General features: G+C 41.8%; 2 protein-coding genes across 2 annotated transcripts in view; one reads left to right on the forward strand and one right to left on the reverse strand.

The window, feature by feature from the left end:
- Positions 1-3,309, reverse strand: part of LOC136198925 (uncharacterized) — an 11,735-nt gene extending 8,426 nt beyond the window's left edge. The window contains exons 1-7 of the mRNA XM_065988993.1: positions 3,222-3,309; positions 2,341-2,697; positions 2,141-2,290; positions 1,965-2,081; positions 1,679-1,915; positions 1,290-1,422; positions 31-1,228 (exon numbers count right to left, since the gene is read on the reverse strand). Coding sequence (XP_065845065.1) covers positions 31-1,228; positions 1,290-1,422; positions 1,679-1,915; positions 1,965-2,081; positions 2,141-2,290; positions 2,341-2,697; positions 3,222-3,273 — 2,244 coding nt within the window. The 5' untranslated portion in view covers positions 3,274-3,309. The remainder of the gene's footprint in view (positions 1-30; positions 1,229-1,289; positions 1,423-1,678; positions 1,916-1,964; positions 2,082-2,140; positions 2,291-2,340; positions 2,698-3,221) is intronic.
- Positions 3,310-7,437: 4,128 nt separating this feature from the next.
- Positions 7,438-16,598, forward strand: LOC136199248 (complement C3-like). The gene is given in 50 exon segments (XM_065989422.1): positions 7,438-7,514; positions 7,569-7,699; positions 7,745-7,844; positions 7,894-7,998; positions 8,051-8,172; positions 8,221-8,294; positions 8,353-8,488; positions 8,547-8,709; positions 8,765-8,898; positions 8,961-9,165; positions 9,224-9,410; positions 9,460-9,637; positions 9,689-9,747; positions 9,870-9,887; positions 9,943-9,991; positions 10,040-10,119; positions 10,168-10,210; positions 10,265-10,273; positions 10,276-10,348; positions 10,403-10,517; positions 10,569-10,784; positions 10,836-10,994; positions 11,048-11,182; positions 11,267-11,488; positions 11,540-11,692; positions 11,750-11,788; positions 11,853-11,907; positions 11,968-12,018; positions 12,076-12,211; positions 12,527-12,695; positions 12,765-12,977; positions 13,128-13,179; positions 13,228-13,281; positions 13,332-13,499; positions 13,533-13,738; positions 13,777-13,808; positions 13,909-14,062; positions 14,114-14,200; positions 14,254-14,449; positions 14,510-14,726; positions 14,770-14,905; positions 14,974-15,033; positions 15,090-15,202; positions 15,253-15,352; positions 15,402-15,482; positions 15,540-15,654; positions 15,707-15,814; positions 15,862-15,927; positions 15,984-16,054; positions 16,102-16,598. Coding segments are annotated over 41 exon segments (4,842 nt in total). The 5' UTR covers positions 7,438-7,514; positions 7,569-7,699; positions 7,745-7,844; positions 7,894-7,998; positions 8,051-8,172; positions 8,221-8,294; positions 8,353-8,488; positions 8,547-8,709; positions 8,765-8,898; positions 8,961-9,106; the 3' UTR covers positions 16,510-16,598.
- The last annotated feature ends 3,513 nt before the right edge of the window (positions 16,599-20,111 follow it).

Here is a 20,111-nt window from a genome sequence, read left to right on the forward strand (position 1 = left end):
AAAAAATATAAAGTGACACTTCCGGCATACCTTTGAAACGGTAGAAATTCTAAGAAATCCCTTGTCTATCTCCCTTCTATCAGACAAGCTCTTCACTACCCACTGCAGTCTCTGAAGACCACTATGAGGATCGTAAGAATAAAATCTAAAGTTAAGTAGATGAAGTTGAGTTGTGTTGAAAAACGCAAAAGAACGATTGGAACGTTCATTACCCAAAGACAGGCCAGTGATTAACGGGGGTGTGGTATCGACATAAACAGTGGAATTGGCCGTAGCAAATGCTTCAAACCAGTCAAAGGCTTTCAACCAAATCCGAATCGAGTCACCGTCGCGAAAATTTTGAAAAATCGTCATTGCTTCAGCAGTCAATTCCATTGCCGTAGCCGCCTTGAATTGTTTTTCCGAGGGTTCAGGCGCAGTCAAGTTCGTCAGTGCCCATTTCAGCACAACAACTCCGTACTTATTTGTAAGACCCGAGGTACGAGTCCAGTGCAATGTAACGTTAGCAACAACACGAGTAACTGAAGGCTGATCGTACCAGTAGTCGACGTCAACAAAGTCACCAACTCTCTGGAAACGGTCAAACGCTCTATTAAACGACCGACTTTCAAAATGACCACTCCAATTTACAGAAATAAATTTAGAAAAATGTTGCCAGGAGTGCCCGTAGAAGTCGACTTTTGCATTAGTTATTGAAACAGGATAGTTCGCGTCAATCGCTACCTTTGGGTTGCTGCTGTAGAAAGCGAGTCGTCGACACAGACGAACATTACCAACGTTATCACTAACTGTGAGTATAAAGGAATAGAGTCCGCTTGAAGGAAAAGAAAATGAAGCTGTTCCATTTTCTTTTGGAATATCTTTATAGCCACTACGTTGAGATTTTTCGACAATATGTTTGACCAACTGTGACCACCAATACTGCCTAAAGTATTTTTCCTCAAGTTCATACATTTCCACTTTGAACGTTTTGCTGACTTGGCTACCTACGCCATCAGACCAGGCGCTCCAGTTCCAAAACACTGACAAGTTATTTTTCTGAGTCGCAAAATTGACAGCAAAAAAATCCGCTGAATTACCTAAGACAAACGGCTTTTTTTGGTCTAATGTATAAATTGAGCTTTTGGCCAAAGTTTTTCCCGTATAATAGTGCACATCAAAAGTAGCCCAGTCCAAGTCATTGATCGTAATGTGGGCACCGTTGCTAATAAAAACTTCAGTTTGTAATCTGAAGCGCAAAAAAACATTTAGAAAAGACTTATAACTAACTGCACAAAAATACGTCTTACTTGTCCCCGTCATAAAGATAGTAAGGCACGACAACTTCTTTTGCGCAATTTAAAGCAACATTTGCAGGGGACCAAAACGAGAACGGTTTGTTACAAGTCATTGAAACATTGCTGACGAAGACGTTCAATATTTCTAAAAACACAAAAAAATAAGAGTAGCAGAGAAGTTGTAAAATCGACGCCGCTAAACTTCTAACGCTAACTTAAGTAGGAAAATTTTAATGCCAAATATCAAAGTGTTGAAAAGTATTGAATAATACGAAAACTGCGCTGTGAAACTAGTTAAGAAACGTTTAAGGCTTCTTAGCCAAAAGCGTTACAAATATTCATCTAATTCCGCGTAAGTGACGACTATATAGTGGTAAAGCTACAACTTTTATATCACGTACGGTTTCTCCGCCAAATTCTCACTGTCAGTTTAACGGAAACAATTCCATCCACAAAGCTAGTTATCCACGGTCGGTTATTTTTGCTGTAGTTACTTAGCGACGTGCGATGAACCGCAATAACTGTGACGTTAATGTAGTAGGGATCTTCCTTAATAAAGTTTTCATAAACCGGAAGTGATACACGGTAAGAATCTTTGGGCTTAGATTCGAAAATGGAAATTACAGGTAACACGTCAACTAAAAGAGCAAGTAAAATACGCAGGCCAAAATTGATTAGATACTCAACTGTGATCGCATTTAGGGCTGTTGATAAAACCGGAAGCACACGTACAGGTGTCATTTGTTGTGGAAGTGCTGGTGCAACTGCCAGGCCAACACCAGTTGCCCTTCCAGGAACAGCGCACTACACACGCAATTCAATACACAGTCAGAAAGTGTTCCGAATTATAGGAGAAACATTACCGAGACATTCTGTGCCGTCCGGTGACAGTTGGTAAGCGTTTCCACTTGAGGGACCATGCTGCGATTCACAAACTTGGCACTTGGGAGTGTTGTAATACGGACATAAGTGCTTTTCGCAGTGTGGCACTTGAAAAGAGCACTTGTAAGCGCCTGGAACAAAATGCATTAGTAACACGCCACAAAAAAATTGAAAAAATTACCAAGAACTGTAACTTTTTGTGATGCTCTGGCTTTCTTATCTCCTTTAACAAAAAGGAGACAATGATATTCACCTTCGTCAATGCTTACGACGTCTAGTTTTATTTCTATTTCGCATGTCTTATTGTAGAGAAAATTTGTCGTTTGAATTGGACTCCAACATTTCACGCCGTACGTCGCCGTGTTAGGTGCAGGAATAATTATGCTTTGGTCTCTCCAAAATTGTAAATCCATACTCTTGTCATTTGATAAAACTGAGCATGTAAAAAAACGCGGTGGAGACGGTTTGCCTTTAACAAGATACGAAAATCTTGTTGATATAAAGGCACGATATCTCTGACAGTCAACAAAAAACAGCGCTGCAAAAAAATTTTGATTACATAGGTGACTATAGTTTTGTTGTCATACAAAAGTGAGGACATTGTGCGAAATAAAACCATAAATTAAAAATAATTTATGATTTTCAAAAATAAAAGAGGGACTAACGTTCTCCCACGCATCTGGTTCCGTGGGCTATACTTCCCTACTTACCTCATAAAATGTCCACTAAAAACCCGAAAGTAGGACGTGTTAATTAAGCAACAAATCAGCAATGTATTTTTTCAAAACTAAAGAGTCGTTTCCGCCTTAGCAGAGCAAGGAAACGATACCTTGCATACTATGTCCAGCTACGTGCTACGCCCTAATTCATATAGGCGGTCGATCTGCGCGTGTTCAACAGCTTGAACAGTGAAAGCATCATTTTTTATAACTACAGTAGATATTAAACTAGTTATACAGGCAATTTCGCGCGTGTTCGATGCATGAGTCGCATCAAAGCACACGCCAAAAACCTTAAAAGCCTGCGTCCCTCTTTCCATGCACGTCAAAATATCTAGCTTACCTGATACCAAAATGACCAAAAACAAGGTCTTCACCTCAGGCTGAGCGTTCATCTCGGAAGAGTGACTAGCTCCCTCCGAAACTGAAAGTTCTTCTTTATCCCGGATTCAGGAAGCAAAGGGGCGTTGCAATGACACCTGTTCTTCTTTTCGCTATAATTTCTCTTCTTTTTCCTCTTTGCGATGGTCTCCTTTGCTTACACTGTAACGTACCAAAAAGCAAAAGCGATCAACGGTGCGATCAAACTACAGAATGCCCAAACAAGTGCTGCGGTTACGAATACTTAAGCAACAACGAACCTTCGATCAGACGGACGTGTGAGAATGACCCCGAAAGTATAAGAGGAAACGAAACGCTGTCCTATTGCTGCGAAACCGAAAAATGTATTGCCGAAGAAGTTCCCACAAGCGGGGAAACGCCTGTACGTGTTCCTCCTTTGCTCATACCATTAGTCGCCGCAGTATGCATGGCTAGGATGATCATCAAATGAACCTCCACTAACAGCCGTTCAAACTGCTTTCTCGCTTTTTTTGCTGCTGTTTCTTTTCTTCGAATGTTCGTGCGCACTGTTTTGAATAAAAATTAAAAATACCTTAACATTCGCGATTTCACTAGCGAAAAATACTAAGAGTAGTGCGGGAAATCACTCCTTAGCGATGGTACTACTGTGGGGTACAAAGTAGACAACGCCATTGCTCTTCCATAAAATTCTCATTTCGATTTGGGAACGACAAAATGCCGATAAAATAAAATATACGGCAGAACCGCTCACGTCGCGTAGACGACATAGGCGGTGACCCCGTAGGCGGTGACTACGCCCACCGGCACCTCTCGCGAGGGGTAACGTGAACAATTTGAAATTTCAATGGCGTCTCTATTTTCCTACATCACTCAAAGAATAGAACCTGTCGACTAGTACGTATCACACTGAATATCATAATATCATACATGACGCCCCAATTCACCGTTACTAAGATCGTCCGCGCACTTCGTCGTTGAAGAAACAGCAAAGCAAATAGCCGTTTTCCGCTGTCACAGAGCGCTTCTCGACTTCGGGTGAGGAAGCCAGGCCAAAAAAGTCGAGTTCACCAGCTTTTCGATTGTTTTTCACTCGCCTCAGAGGATGAATTCACTTCGCACAATGTAAAAGCGTTCCGTGAACACCGAAAACTGCCAGTCGCTTCCCTTCAACGACTAAAATCTTAGCTCCGTCTTATATACGGGAGGTTCGAAAGAAACAAGCTTCATTTGCTTCTTGGAGCAAGAGTTAAACCCTTTTCGCCGGTGAAACGGCGAGGAAAACCGAGTGAGAACGCGTTCGATCGCCGAGAAAGACAGCGATTGCCGCGATGGGAGCGGATTCGGACGCGATCAGTTGAAAAGTCTATATCCCGGATATATTGGAAAAAGTCGAGTTACCAGGTCATCGATTGCTTTTCACCCGCCTCAGAGGATGCATTCAGTTACTACAATTCACAAGGAAAGCCGACAACTGCCAGTCAATTCTCTATTTCTTCCGCGAAGAGCCACGACACTTAATTGCGCGACCGGCATCATCATCGACTTAGCGTCGAGTAGCTTTGTCTGAGGCGTATTGAAATACTATGCGAGCTTAGCGCAAGGTGAGAGCGTGAACTTGAACGTAGAGACCACAGATCTTTTCAGCTATTGTAACATATTTATCATTTTTGTATAGGATCATAGTGCTGAAATGGTAAAAGCGGTGACATGTAGAACGCACGTGCAGTCATTCAAGTTCCTAAACATCATGAAATGAGCTAGAATTTCTCTTAGGTGTATGTTTCCAGCTGCCGTCCAGCTGTCTTGTATATTGCTCTAATAACGACATTCTATGTGAGCGTCAGTAGTTTAGGCTGGACCTCCGGCTGTCTGTTCGCAGTTGCAAGTAAAATTCAAACTGATCTTTTTTTCACTCTTGGAACTGGTCACGCATGTGTTCTATTTGTCAAATTCTACCCGTATGGGATTTTAATTAATTAAGGTTTACTTTGAAGTAATTTTCGTTAGGGATTCCAACATCAATTGAGTGAGCGCGTCAGCGGGTATTAGGAGAGAAAGCCGAGTGTAGCTGGGAACCAACTGAGGTGATAATTCAGAGGAAAGAGAAGAAAAATAAGATTACGTCATCCACTGATAATTTATTTAGTCATTTTATTGTCTCTTTGTGTTTCTAGAGCGTCTGCTTGTGGCAGTGGTAGTAGCTGTTATAGGGCGTCCAAATCGAAAGAGACACCGGGAATCAGCTAGTTAAGGCTACTGTAGTTCCCAAGAAGAAAGGACACTCCCTCGTGTATTACTTTCATCTGTAAATATTGATGCGGTTTCATCCACTAAACTTGTGGGAGGAAAGCGGTGGTCTCTTTCACTCAGAAGACACTTACAGCTAAATCCAAAGAGGTTTTGCCAGCATATCTTTGTCAGTACAGTAAATTGAAGAGGGGTCAACAGAGCTACAGAAATAAGCGAAAAATCAGCAGCTATGCCAAGATTCTTCGCATAGCTGCGCTCGAGAAGATCACCAAGTTCGTCAGCATTCAAAACTAGAAGGTAGTTCCAGACGAGTTGCACAAGAACGAGAGGTACCGCAAACAAAATTGCCGTCATAAGAGTCCATCCAAGTCGACTTCGAAACTGGGTTTCTTTCGCTTTTGTAGTGCAGTAGACGACGATAACAACGGTCAAGTATAAAACAATTACAACAATCACAATTGCAGCGTAGAAGCTAAGAAGTATGAGGTCTCTGCGCGCAGCAGCTTCGTCACCTGATGGGGCCATATCGTATGCCCAGCACGTATGCCAGTTCAAAAACGAGCGTCCACCGTATTCAATAGTAAAATTTTGTACCCGAGTGTAGCTTAGCGTCATGTACACAGCGTATGCTACAGAAAATAGCCAAAGAATTAAAAGAATTGCACTAGTGGAGCGCTTTGAGGTAGGACTAATGGAGCAGCAAAGGCAGCCAACGATCTCCTTGAAAGCAAAACTGGAAACTGCTAACCACATCAGGGACGTCATCGAAATAGAAATGTTGGACAAAATGTGGGCGCCGTAGCAGAGGTTCTTTGTCGTGTCAGTTGCTTCGTCGCACCAACTGGTCACCAGTTGCGCTGCAACGAGAAAAAAAATTTTCCCAGTTGCAAGAAGAAAGTCGGACGCCGCCAAGTTGACGAGAAAAAGAGACAGGGGCGAAGTACGATAACGAGAATACCGGCATCTTGCAGCAATCACAAGTGCGTTTAGAATAATGGCCAAGATGGCAAGCACCCAGAAAGCCACTTCCACTCCTGGCTTTGTCAGCGTGGAATACTTGAATTCTGAAAATAGCAGAGTCGAGCCGTTCAGCGGTGGGCAAAGAAAAGAACTGCGGTTGCTTGCGTTCATGGCAAAGCTAGACTGAGGCTTTGTCTCAAGTGATAATTCGTACTGATCACTTCTCACGAAAGGTTCCTTGGAACCGGACATGAAAAGCGAAAGAGCTAGTAGCATATATCTAAACGCGTTTTACAACCTTAGTTAACTATCAAACTTCTAAATGCAATACTTTATTTATGTCTGTGTGAAACATTAATTCCGTTTTGATGCTTGCCAGCCAAATGCTTGCAGTCTCTTTGAATCCATTAGATTAACCAGCTGCCACACAGAAATAGTCAAAATTAATACTATAGATGTTTTAGTTCCCTTACCTTCTTTGGCTTGGGCTTTGCAAAGGACTGAGCAAGTGCCATTTCGTCCAACAATTTTAATTTCTCTTTTACTTGCCGTATAAACGGAGGCTTGTGCTCGAGTCCACTCCTTTATGGGCCTTCTCAAAAATCCCAAACTTCACATATCTGATGCTGTCTCGATGCAGTGTATATCACAATAATGAATATGTACGTTTGTTCCTATCGAAAAAAATTACATCGTCTGTCTGAGCTAGTTCTCGTCTGCCTTCACCCTCACCGTGCACTTCGTTGTAGCGAATGGCATTTTACGGCGGTCACAGAGCGCTTTTCGACTTCGGTTGAGGCGTATATACGGGAGGTACGAAAGAAACCAGCTTCATTTGACCCTTCCAGCAAGAGTTACACCCTTTTCGCTGGTTACACGGCGAGTGAAAGCAAGTGAGAACACATTCGATCGCCGAGAAGGGCAACGATTGCCGCGATGGGAGCGGATTCGGACGAGATCCGTCGAACTGTTTATATCCCGGATAAGATCTGAAAAAAAGTCCAGTTACCATCTTTTGGATTGCTTTTCACCCGCCTCAGTAGATTCATTTAGTTACCAAAATGTAAAGGCGTTCCGTGAAGGCCGAAAACTTCCAGTCGCTTCTCTATTTCTGTAGCGGCGCGAACCACGACACTCGCGCGACCGTCATCATTATCGACTTAGCGTCGAGTGGCTTGTCTGAAACGTATTGTTTTTTCAGTGAAATACTGTACGAGCTTAGCGCAAGTTGAGAGCGTGAACTTCAAGGTACAGACTACATTTTCAGCCATTGTATTTATTGTTTTTGCATAGGAACATAGTGCTGAAATGGTAAAAGTGGTGATGACATGTAGAACGCACGAGTCCCTAAACAACATCAAATGAACTAATTGAAACGTAGAATTTCTCCTAGGTATATGTGTCCAGCTGTCTTGTATATTGCTTCAACTCATATTCGTCAGGTACACTAGAACATCAATGGAGTAAGTGGGACGGCTAGTAGAAGGGAAGAAAGCCAAAGGCATCTAAGGCGAGGAAGATCCTGAGGAAATTAAGGAAGAAGGACTGTAAGCACACCTCATCAAATAATCATTTTCTTGTCTTTTTATGTTTCTATAGCATCTGCTTCTTGTGGCAGTTGTAGTACGTAGCAGTGACAAAGCACACACATCGAAAGTGAAACCGAAAATTTATTGAGACTAAATGGAGATGTTCTTGGCTATGAAAGCCACATGGGAAATGTATCCAGCTATTTAAAAATGTTTATTTCTTTACTCCTTTCTTCACAGAACCTCTGGGCAAACCATTTGCAACAACTTCCAGACTCCAGAGTCATTGCTGTTCGGCGACTCTCTTGTGGTAGGTAAGTTTAATCGAACTGTTCTTTCTTAATTAATATGCATCGTTGCTCTGTAATCTAGTATGTCATGATGTGTTTCACGCGTTTTGTTTCTTTTGCGTTGCTTTTAAGTATATTGCTTCACTTGTTAATGACGACATTCTATTTCAGCGTCATTAGTTTGGGCTGGAACGTCTGCTGTCTGTCCGCAGTTGCAAGTAAAATTCAAACTGATCTTTTTTTTGCCGTTGCTCAGAAATTTTGATCTCTGTCTAGGTACACCTTGAGAACTTTATCGCATCAGAACTCTTCTATTTTGTCCGAGCTTTGTCGAGAATATAATGCCAGAAGAAATTCAGTCGTTGTGATAAGGTTTGTAGGCCCTTTTTTGTTCTCGGATACTTCACACCGTGCCTGAAAGGGTCTGCGAACGCATTTGGTGCCTACGCGTCGTAGAGTCGTAATGTGATATATTTGTTGATTATCTCTGTTAGATTCGCGTGAGTAAAACGTCAGCTATTCAGACGTAGAAGTCCTGTGACGAAAAGGTTGAAATTATAAAGACTTGTGCTGTTCAAAGTGTTTGATTCTTTGTTCAAAAACGGAGCAGCCGCTAATTAATCAACACGTGAGATCCTATGTGGGAGATGCGTGCTCCGCCCTAAACTCATTACCGTATACTTTTCTTAGTTGCATTCGTGTACTTCCTTTCCTAAACGCGTTTGCTGGAAAAGTTTTCCTTTGACTCGACGTCGTTTTCGTTTATCTCAACTCTCCAGACTTGTAATAGAAAGCTACTCGCCGAGGGACGGCCGCGAGAAGAAACCAAGCCAAACATGTTGGCGAAGTTGTGTGCTCTTTCTTTTCTTGTTACAGCAGCTATTGGGAATGTGTGGTAAGCGTCTTTGCAGCTGTCGTGCCATCTTCGAGAGCTAATTTTTCCTGTTTCCTAGTCCCCCGAGGTACGTCGTCCTTTTTCCCGAAGTTTTGCAAGTTGGAACTGAGCAGACGATAGCCGTTTCGGTCTTTGGTGAGCAAGCTCTCCCAATCAAAGTCCAAATCGAAACGTTTGACGGCTTTGTTATAAACGGATCAAACTCCGTAATTGTTGCCAAAGGCACCAGAGAGTTCAAGCTCAGAGTAAACAAAAGAATTTTAATAAGACAGCGTAAGACTCTTTTTCCTTCAGATTCCTTGCATGAACGTCACCGAACCGAGCGAGGGAGGGACACGTTACGCCTGTGTCAAGTTTATAACTAATCCTTCGAATTGCCCTACAAATGAGAGACGACGCGTGGTGCTGAGCTTCAAATCAATTTCAGTTTTTGTACAGACTGACAAACCTGTCTACAGAAGAGACGATGACGGTACAAATTGTCCTGTAAGCTGTGTTTCTAAAAGAAGGACTCTCTTTTTAGTGAGAATTTTCGTTGCTGTTGTAAAACCAGACCATACGCTTTTGGATGATGACACAGAGGTGCTGTTTAGCAAATGACTCTTAATTAAGCCTCGCAGAGCTTTATGCTGATAGATAATAAATTTCTGCTCTTTGAGGCCCCTACAATTGTTCCTAATTTAATTGCTTCTTTCCTATTTTAGGTTATTTTTGACATCAAGGTAAGTTCAATTGAAGTTTGAATGACCGTAGTATTATCAGTGCACTAACATCTAGAATCCGCAAGCCTTGACTGTTCATCGTTTTGTTCTCAAGACCGCCTCAAGTACTAAGTCCAGTGCTTTTAGTATACTTGTAGGACCTGAGGTTTTAGAGTTTCAGAAGCACTCATTCAATCTTGGACACGACCCTTTGGTTGGAAAATGGATTATTCGTACTAAATATGGCTGCAAGGTTGATTAAGTATTTCATGTGTTGGGCAGAACTAAAAGACATTATTAGAATAGCGTGATTTCAAATTTTCAATTTCAAGTTGAAGACTTTGGTATGCTATGTTATATGGACGAATTATATTTGCCTTGACGTACTTTACTGTTAGTTTTGCCAAGATCGAGGTTGTGATTACTCCACCTAGAGTTATCAGTCCGTCGTCGGACCGCATCGACGTCGGAGTGAAATCCATGTATTGCTCTATGTTCATATTCTAAACGAGTTCGTTTAGCATAATCTGTTCTAGAGATACCTATGGAAAACCTGTTGTAGGAAGGCTCAACGTCACTCTAGGAGTAGCTGAGAGGAACTCCCCTTTGGTTCAAACATTTAGAACAGAGCTCTTTCAAATAACGATCAACGTAAGCAGTTGGAAGACGTTTAAAATGAAAAAAAAGAGAATTTGAGTTTAGGATAAAGGAAAAAAACGGCTGACCTTTCCAAATGACGGTTACTGAGTCTTTCCGGAGGGAAAATTGCTTTACATCTCTGCTGAAGTAACCGAAAGAGCTAGCCATATCGGTCAAAGCAGTAAAGATAAATCAGCGGTTTTTACTGCCGTTCCCATCTTACTTGATTGCAGTCTGTCAAAGTCTTTCTACGCACCTCTTCTGCCTTACGAACTTAGAGTATACACTAGTTCAAGTGGTGGCACATGAACATGTCTAAGCTCTTTATAGATTCAGGCAAAATACGCTAACGGAGAATCTGCAGCTCAGAAAGACATTAAGATTGTTACGGGACACGACGGAAAGTCACTAAGAGAGCGTTCTGATGAAAATAGAATAGCATCGTTTATGCTCCAAATTGACACGAGAGCAAGTCAACTTACTGTCAGGGTGCGCAAAAGTAAAGTATTTTTTGTAGGTAGGTATGTTAAGTGCACTCTTAGGGTAGCGTAGGAGGTCAACTGTCAGAAGAAGTGTGTCAACTCCAAGCATATCAAACGTCATGCAGCCACTACATTGTAGTTACGACACGAACTCCAACACCGTTTAAAAAAGGCAGTCCTGCAATTTTTGAAATTGTCAAGAGAAAATAATGCAAATGGCCAGGTATAACGAAACACATCATTTCTTTTCTTGTGGCCATCGTTGTTTGCTTCTTATAGTTTGATATTCACGTCGTGGTAATGTCTTGTGGAAAAGTTCAAGATACTTTCAACGAAAGAAACAGGAACGGGCCGATATTTTCGTTTCAAGTTAAAATTAACTCATATTTCTGTGAAACGTTGTGCGTCGCTGCCTACTACGTAACCGAGTGCAACGGAAAATCTGCCGTAATTTCTGATTTCCTCTGCGCCGACGTTATTAAAGAAAGTTGTTTCAATGCTGTGCGACCACAAGCCATTTAGTTTCACCTTTTGATACGTAGTTCTTTGTAGATACGGCTTCAAAGTCATGCTAGAGATAACGTTGTTCGACCGGGACAGGGCGTGCAACTAGCACTAACTGCGGGGGCGTATTCCAGCATCGCACTCTTGGCGGTCGACGAATCACTCTACCTAGTTAACAATAAACGCGGAGTAGCAAAAGAGGTATATATGAATAATAGACTGGTCTCGCGTGTTTCAATTTAATTAAAATTTTTCTAGTTTCATTACGACATGTCATGTGATTACCAAATAAATGGAGTAGGAGTTTTTAGTGTAGCCGGAGTAGATAGCAAAAATTCACGTTCACGTTCTTTTTAAAAAGTCAATAGGACTGACGTCTCTCAGCAGCGGAATCATGTCACCTGTGGATCGTGACGGTAGGAAATAATAATTCTTGATACGTGAAAGGTCGGCGTAAAGAATTTTAATTGTTGTAGGTGAAGAATGTTCGAAATCTCGCACAAAACGAGAAACGTCGTCTCAGCAAGGTGAGTTCGCAGAAAATTTTCCTAATCGGTTTGTATTGTAACGCTTTTGTTATAAAGGAATAAACTTGCACGTATATTCAGGGTCCAAGGATAGGACCGGACGAGAAGACAGCAACCGTGAACTTCTTGCAAGAACCGGGGAACTCGCCGCAGCGGGACTGAATCTATTTCGTGACGACATCCGCGGATTCTGAAAGTTTCGTCCCTAAAGAAGGTAGAAGGATTGTATTCTAAAGAAAATCTATTCACTTAAGCCAATGAGAAGAGAGGCTGCGAAGAGGTCGAAATGTGGAAGAGCAAAATCCCTATTCAATATTGAAAAACGAAAATACTGATTTTTTCGACAAACGGTCTTATTTTCCTCACGTTTGGCTATACGACAATGAAATCACGACTGAGTAATTCAAGGTTTCTCCTATTTTTGCGTTTAGAAGTTGTTTTAGACGGAGCGAAGATAGATCTCTATTTCTCAACGTTCCGAGTACTATTAGTGAATGAAGCATTCAAGGATTTTTAAAATTCTTTCGGAACAAGGATTTTGTGCTTCAGATCCAATTCGCTTAAGAGCGTTTAAGACGTTGTTTGTAGAATGTCGCCTACCCACTTCACTACGTAGGCTGGAGCAAGCTACAGTAGCTTGTACGGTCTACAATTACGATGAACGGACAAATTCAACGGTATTTGCATGTCTAAGATGGGCTTGTTCTACGAGCTCTTGTATTACTGCAAGCTAATGAAAAATGCAGGCGTGCCTGAGACTTCTAGTAACGAGAGAAGACATATGCACAACTGCTGGATATGATGAATCAACCGATGCCATATGCCTTTTCATTGGCGCGCAAAGCAGCAAGACGGTGCTGCTTCCAATTGTTCCGGTTAGGAAAGGAAAGTTGAAACTGAAAGTTCGCCTGACCACTGATTTCTCAGGAGAAGATGTAGAGACATTCATATTTGTCGAGGTAGGTGTGCAACGGTTACATGCGTGTCTTTCAAAATTAATTCATTACTTCGCTCTAGCAATGGTTTACATTGATTATGAGCATTATATACTGTAGCGTGCTTAATTATTGGCACAGCTTTGCCTTGAACTTAAAGCCTTTTTTCTTTAGCCTGAAGGCACCGCTAAAGAATATTCTCTAAGTGCTGAGCTGGATCCTCAAGGTAAATTCTCAAAGCCATCGATGAAGTGATCGGCTATGCTTTTCTTAGAAATTAATTCTGTTTCTACGAAGGATTGGTGCACGTCTATAATCGGTCCTGAAGGTAACATAAATTATTTTAAAAGATTCAAAAAGAGTTCCTTTTGGTTGTAGACTTTCGTAAGGGTTACTGCTACAGAGGCTCTTCTCACTCTTCTTTTGGCCAAAGCAAGAACTGTTCTGGAAAAATAATTGCCGAGAAGCTTTCAAAGCGAGATTGCTGTGACCAACTAATCGACAAATTTGCCGTGTCGTGGTCTGACGAAAATCACTGCGATCTCTGTCCGAAACGGCGCTATTAGCGCCAGTGCGACGCTATTGGCAAGAAGAAACAAATCAATACTTTTTATATTCGATTGCCAGAGACCTACATTGCCGGGTCGGATAGAGCTTGGCTCTCGATCACAGGAAATTATTTTCTTGGAAGTCTGGGCAATGCTGAGAGCTGGGATCCCAAATTGCCATGGTTAGACACTTGCCGACAGAATTTCGGTATTCATCAATCGAGGCTATACTATAAGGTAAAAAACATATATTAGGAAAATCTCAAAATAATAAGTTTAAAAATAGGATATCACTCTCTTTTAAATTGCCAATCGCCAATGGGAGTATTTAGAAAAGATCGACGATCGCCTGCTTCAACAATGTCCCTATACTCGATTTGATTTACTGTTTTATATTATCATTTTAGGCTAAGCGCTTTTGCACTGCAAACGTTCTGTGATGCTAGAAGCGATGTTGCAATCGATGACGCCGTCATAAAAAGCCTTGTTAATTTTCTGGCAAATAGGCAAACTCAAAGTGGTGTCTTTTTTAAGTCAGATTCCTTTTCCACGGATGTGACAGTACGTTCTGCAAATTTTCATTACATTCAAAGATCTTGTAAATATTCACAGAGTGATGGACAAGCGTATGTATCTGCTTATATTGTAAGCGGAGCATTAGAATGCTGCCATGCGCCGAATCATCCTCTTTTTCTCCCGGTACAGAGCGTGATTGACATAACAAGGGTGTGAGTTATGTAGACATCTTTTAGAACGCTGTTACGGCCTTTTGCAAAGCAGTTCAATTTTTGGAGCTTTCGGTGGAAAGAGATCTTCTTAGAAGACGCGTTACTAAAGCCATTGCCTATGGTGCTCTTGTCAAAGCGTGCACAACGTGCCGCCTCTGTCAGTGCAGAGCTGATATGCTGACCAAAGCAAGGCATATTCTAAACGTAGTGTCAGCTTTTCGTAAGTCTATTCTTTGCCAATCAGTTTTCTTGAAATGTATATATAATAATTACCTATAAGGAGACGATGGATCAAGGTTTTGGCCGTCGGACGGAGCGTCCTCTCATGACATTGATACGAGTTCTGTTGAAACGACGGCGTATGCGTTATGCGCCTTTGTCGACGACGAAAGAATTAAAGAAGCAAGGCCCTTGGCAAAGTGGTTAAACGGTGAACAAACGGAAGTTAAAAATTCTCATCATACGCCAAATCGGGTGCGATCACTTCAAAAGGCAACGTTCAAATCTAATTTGATGCTTTTATTTCTTCGCAGCGCTAAGATGTCTTTCTAAGTTTGCTAGCAAAGTTTCGTTTGAATGCGATCTAACAGTTAGCGTAACAGCATCAGAAAACAATTCTCTTGCTAAGGTTTTTCGAGTTAACGACTCCAATAAGGACTTGGTTCAAACATTGGAGGCAAGGCAGTTCTCTTTTACGTCTTGAGGTTTCAAAGACTATTTGAGTATTTTTTATTATTTACTCAGCTTCCTCGCAATGACATTGTCAAAGTAGAAACAACAGGGAACGGCCTTGGAATTGTTCAGGTGCTTTCTTAATGCGTGAGCGTTTTATCGTTTGAGTGTCGAAATTTTCTTTGAAGGTGCATGTTAAATACAACGAAGCAATAACCGGAAACGACAATTGCAAATTTAATTTGTCGGTTTCCTCTCAATACGTTTTCGGTAGCGCAATTGCATTGAGAGTTTGTGTTCAGTAAGTTTCCGTTTCTAAATCGTTGACACTATGTCTCCATTTCTTCAAAGATACCTTGGTGACTTGTCCATGGACGAAGCGGTAGTGGAAGTTGAATTGCCAAGCGGTTACGCTGCTTGCAAGGAGGGCCGAGAAAATTGCGTGAAAGAGGTAGATTTTCTCTTCTTACCTACAGCCTTTTGCATAACATAACGTTCAGCTCAAAGAAACTTGGGGAAAATCTAATTATCTTCGATCTGTTGAAATATCAGGACGAGGCGTGATATTTTACTTTGATCAGGTGAAATTCAACACCCTTTGTTTTTGGTTGTTTTCAAATACCTATTTTCTGCTATAGATTGGTTCATCGCTTGATCAACAACGTACGTGCTTCACATTTCGAGCAGATGTTGCGTACGCGGTTAGAAGTCTTACTCCTGTTAGTGCAAAGGTCTATTACAACAACCGCAAAGGTTAGTAAATAGGAGTGAAGTGAGTTCGAAAACCTTCGATCTTTTTGTATAGATCAAAGCTGCACCATTTTCTACAATTTAAACAATGCAGAAGCTGATTTAGCCGTACTCTGCAATGAACCTGAAGCTGGTCGCGAAACGTTATGCGTCTGCTGTGCAGGTGATAGAGCGAAGGTCTTGCTAAAGGCTAGTTCAATAAAAATTTAGGCCGTTGTCCGAAACTTGAGCCTATTATGAACAGGCTCTGCAACGCATGCTTGCACCACGACTACGGTATAATTTTTTATTTGAATGCCCCAAATCTGGATCCAATCGGGCTTTATCTTTAGTGTATCGTGTTGAAGTTCTCAGAATCGTCACTAAAGGTGAATGGCAGAAGATAATAGTCAAGCTAGTGGACGTAAGTTTTTCTAATGTCGACAATGGTTGAAAATTCTTTTGCTGCAGATATTGAAGCACGGAAAGCGTGACTTGAATCGAGGTGCTAGAGTAGCGCTTTGGATGCGACTAGTCTGCTCTCGATCACTGACTTTTCAAATTGGAGAAAGTTATCACGTGCAGGGAGAAGACGGTGTCAAATTTGTTCTAGATCACTCATCTCACGTAGAAAAATGGCCTGAAAAGCTGTCTGCTTGTGCGAAAGCTAGATCCCAGTGCGAGCAAGTGAAGTGTGAGAAGAAAGAGAAGAAGAGGAGAAAGTTTAAGTGTGTAGTCGAATGCGAAGATGCACACCAAGACTGCAAGAGAGGAATTCGTCAATTTTCCAGGTACGTCCATAACATGAAAAATGAAAAGGCGTCAGAATGCGAAATGCCGCTAAGCAAACTTTGCCCAAAAAATTTACTTTGGCTTTAGCTGTTGCGTTGTAGTAGTTTCCATATCATGTATCATGTCTGTTCGTTTTATGGATTTTTTTACTTTTTTGGAATTTCGCTGTGATACATGTGTCCACAACAGTCTGATGGAGAGCCTGCGGCGTTAATTTCCCGAACACCAGGTGAACTACATAATTGACCACATGATCGACACTTTAGCATCTCTATCGGGCTGGAATGGCGGTAGCCTAAATGCAAGCTCTCAACTTCGAATCAGCCTCTAGAGTACTAAACCGCGCCAAAGAGACGCTGGGACGGAGTTTCTTGTGAATCAAACTGAAACCGTTGCGTTTGTAGCGCGAGTCTCTTCTGGGAAGAATTAAATACCGTTTTTCGGACATTTCTCGACTGAAAGTCAAGATTCGCTTCTCTACGATGGTATGAGAGCAATCGATATGCTGACTAATACGACTCCTTCCTTCTGCATTTATTTTATCCGGGATATTACAAGCTCTTTCTATCTCGTCCGAATCTGCTTTCATCGTGGCAATCGCTGAGTTTCGAGGCAAGCGAATGAATGCTTACTCTAATTTTCTCGCCGCTTGGACTGCGAGAGGGGGCAGCAAATGCTCCAAGAGGCGAATAACGGTCCTTTCACTGATATCTCCCGTATCATCTACAGAGAAGATACTCCAAGCTAAGCTCTCAGCGGACTATCAACTCGAGCACAGCATAGCAAAGATTGAATAGAATATCATACCGAGCGCAAGGTCAGAAATTCGCGAGCAAAAGACATTTCAGATCAATTAAATGAAACGTAAATCTTAGCACCACGGCTGGCTGACAAGATCCACGCGCGACTCCCCGTGCATCTTACCTTTAACCATTCTCTTCGCCGGGCACCTTCTGTAATCGTCGTCGTTTCTCTGAAGAGTTTCAAGCCTGAATAGGCATTCCCAAGCTGAAGGCCTCTTAGAATAGTTCAGATCGACCATTCCTAGACAAAGGCGCTTCATGAGAAAATGACGAACACTCGTTCCTTGAGCCATTCTCTTTGTTGCAGCTTGTTGCTCTCCCGTCATCAGTTCAATGAACATCACGCCGAGACTATACAGATGTCAGCCGTCTTAGTATTGTGCTCACCCGCATGAAGTCTTTTCGGGGCGACGTACTCAGGACTCATTGGCCCTGCAGATAGACTGGACGCGTCGGCAAAGCGAACTGCGCCTAAATCGCAAATTTTTGCTTCCATTAAAGACGTCAAGCCGACATTCGTCGATCGAATGTCTCCGTGAAGAATATCGAGACTATGGAGATAGAAGACTCCAGATGAGCAACCAACAGAAACGTCGACTTGCTCTCTAAGAGAGAGACGTCCATCAACAGCGACAATGACATCATAGAGAGATGCTTCGAGAAGCTCCGTGACTATTCTCAGTGGGACGTCGTCTTGTGTAATGGCGCCTAGCAAACATACGACGTTGGGATGATGAATTTGGCTACAGATAGAGATTTCCTGTTCCAATCGGCGCAGATAAACGTCGACTCGAAGGAAATCGTAGAATGTTTTGACCGCTACATTGCAGCCCCGCCATCGACCAATACGAACATCTAGCGTTAGATATAAGGATTTTCTTCATTAGGATTTTCTTCATTAGGTTGTAGTCCGTACTTTACCGCCATATGATCCCCCGCCAAGCTTGACGTCACCTATTTCGATGTCTGTAGAGGAAATTCGCCACGCGTCTTTGTATTTTCTCGACTTTCTTTGCTCTTCTTCCGCAACGAGTCTTGCTTCGTTGCGTTCCTGCTGTAATTGAATGCAACGTTCCGTCATCCTCTCTAAAATTAAAAATTAACAGTTACCTCCAATTCATGCTGTACATTGGCTTAACTCTACCAAGATCAACTTCTGTTTGAGCTTTGTCGGAAGCAATTGCATTTTTCTCTTGTTCTATAGCTATTACTTTTGAGCGCGCGGCGTCTCTCTCTTCTCTTGCCGCATCAAATTGACAATGAAGTTCACCAGTGAGCTAGTTGAATACCTCAATTAGGTAGCTACTTACAGCTTCCTCTAGTACCTGTTGGGAAGCGTGGAGATCTCTTGTAAGAATTGCATTTGACTTCCTCCCAATTTCAGCATTTTCAGGTCGAGTTTGCAGCCCACAGAAAGGCTGGTAAACAGAAAGCCATGTTCTAATTAAGGAATCTTCTCGTTATTACCGGTAATTTCACACAAGTTCCGACACGTCTAAACTCTCTCCTTCAAAGAAAGAAGCGATTTTGTTTACTCCGGTCTATTGACATAAAATGTTTTGGGGCTAACAAACTGGTACGGTATTCTATAATGAAGATTGCACTGACTTTAAAAGAAGAAGGAACATTTTCTGCAAGAGTCCTCTTTTCACCCTATGGAATAGGTTTCACAAAGGTCTGTATTCCTTTTACTTCCCCCTTTCTTAAAGCCTGTTTCACAATGACGAGGCTGGGCGAACGTAGCGTCAGCACTCAATGCTTTTACTTTGTAAAAACGGCCTAGAGAAGCATTGTGACTTCAACAACCCTGACTTTACGCTAGCCGACATCTGTGAACTAGGCTTTAGTTTTCTAATAAGCCTCAAATGACACACCTCTTGTTTTGTTTTAGTCACCTTGGCTCTTTTATCCGTAGACCGCCCAGCCTACAACAGCTTGTTCAAATACAACCAATGCAAAAAATACCTTGTCCACTTTCCTCTTTCTCGCGAAAAATTGTTATTAGCTTTGCCTTCAAGGTAGAGCGATTTCTAGAGTTAGCAATTTCAATGGCTCCTCTTTTGTTCTACATTAGTCAAAATTGGAGCAAATTTATATATATACTGCAAAGCAGTATCTCACTACGTCTCTTGCATAAATGTTGCATCCTTTCCCAATTAGAAAATTCATTATTTGCTCATTACCCCGGTTAATGGCTTCTAGAAACGGCGTTCTTTCCCACTACAAAGACGTTTATACGCTTTTAATATTTGCAAACTATATCTGCACGTTATTGACAGCTTCAATGTCTGCTCCAACTGACAGCAAATATTCTGCAATCTCAATTTCATTTTTCCAACATGCATGTTGAAGGGCATTATTGTTGACATGTAATCCCAATTGAACGAGCCGTTTTACAATGGCCAAACGGCTATGACAGCTCGCATCAGTCAATGCGTCTCCAAACTACAGGAAACGAATGCGTAACCTACGTCTATTCCTCTTTGGCAGCTGTGCTTACGAGGCTTTAAGCATGGATGTCGCAACTATTCTCAATGAAAACTTCCATCAACTCTTTGTTTCCTTTTTCAAGAAATGGGGTTCTTCCACCCTATTATTCGATATGTTAAAATATTTTTGTTATGATAGGTTATGTCTATATTAATTGCTAGTACTTTATCACGAGCTTCTAACTCTGCTCCTGCCAAAATTAAATACTTTGCCATTTCAGCGTCACGTGCTAAATGAAGGCAATTTTTTTCCAACTGTGATGCCACGAAGAAAAATAATAATCGTATTTAGCTTCTAACTAGACGCCACTAAGACGCTCCCACCTCATTTGTCGCTGTTTTCCACTTATCCGGATAACGTTGAACGTACAACGATACTGTTTCTTTGTCTTCCTTC

Source organism: Oscarella lobularis, chromosome 20 (assembly GCF_947507565.1).
Source record: "Oscarella lobularis chromosome 20, ooOscLobu1.1, whole genome shotgun sequence".
Lineage (NCBI taxonomy): Eukaryota > Metazoa > Porifera > Homoscleromorpha > Homosclerophorida > Oscarellidae > Oscarella > Oscarella lobularis.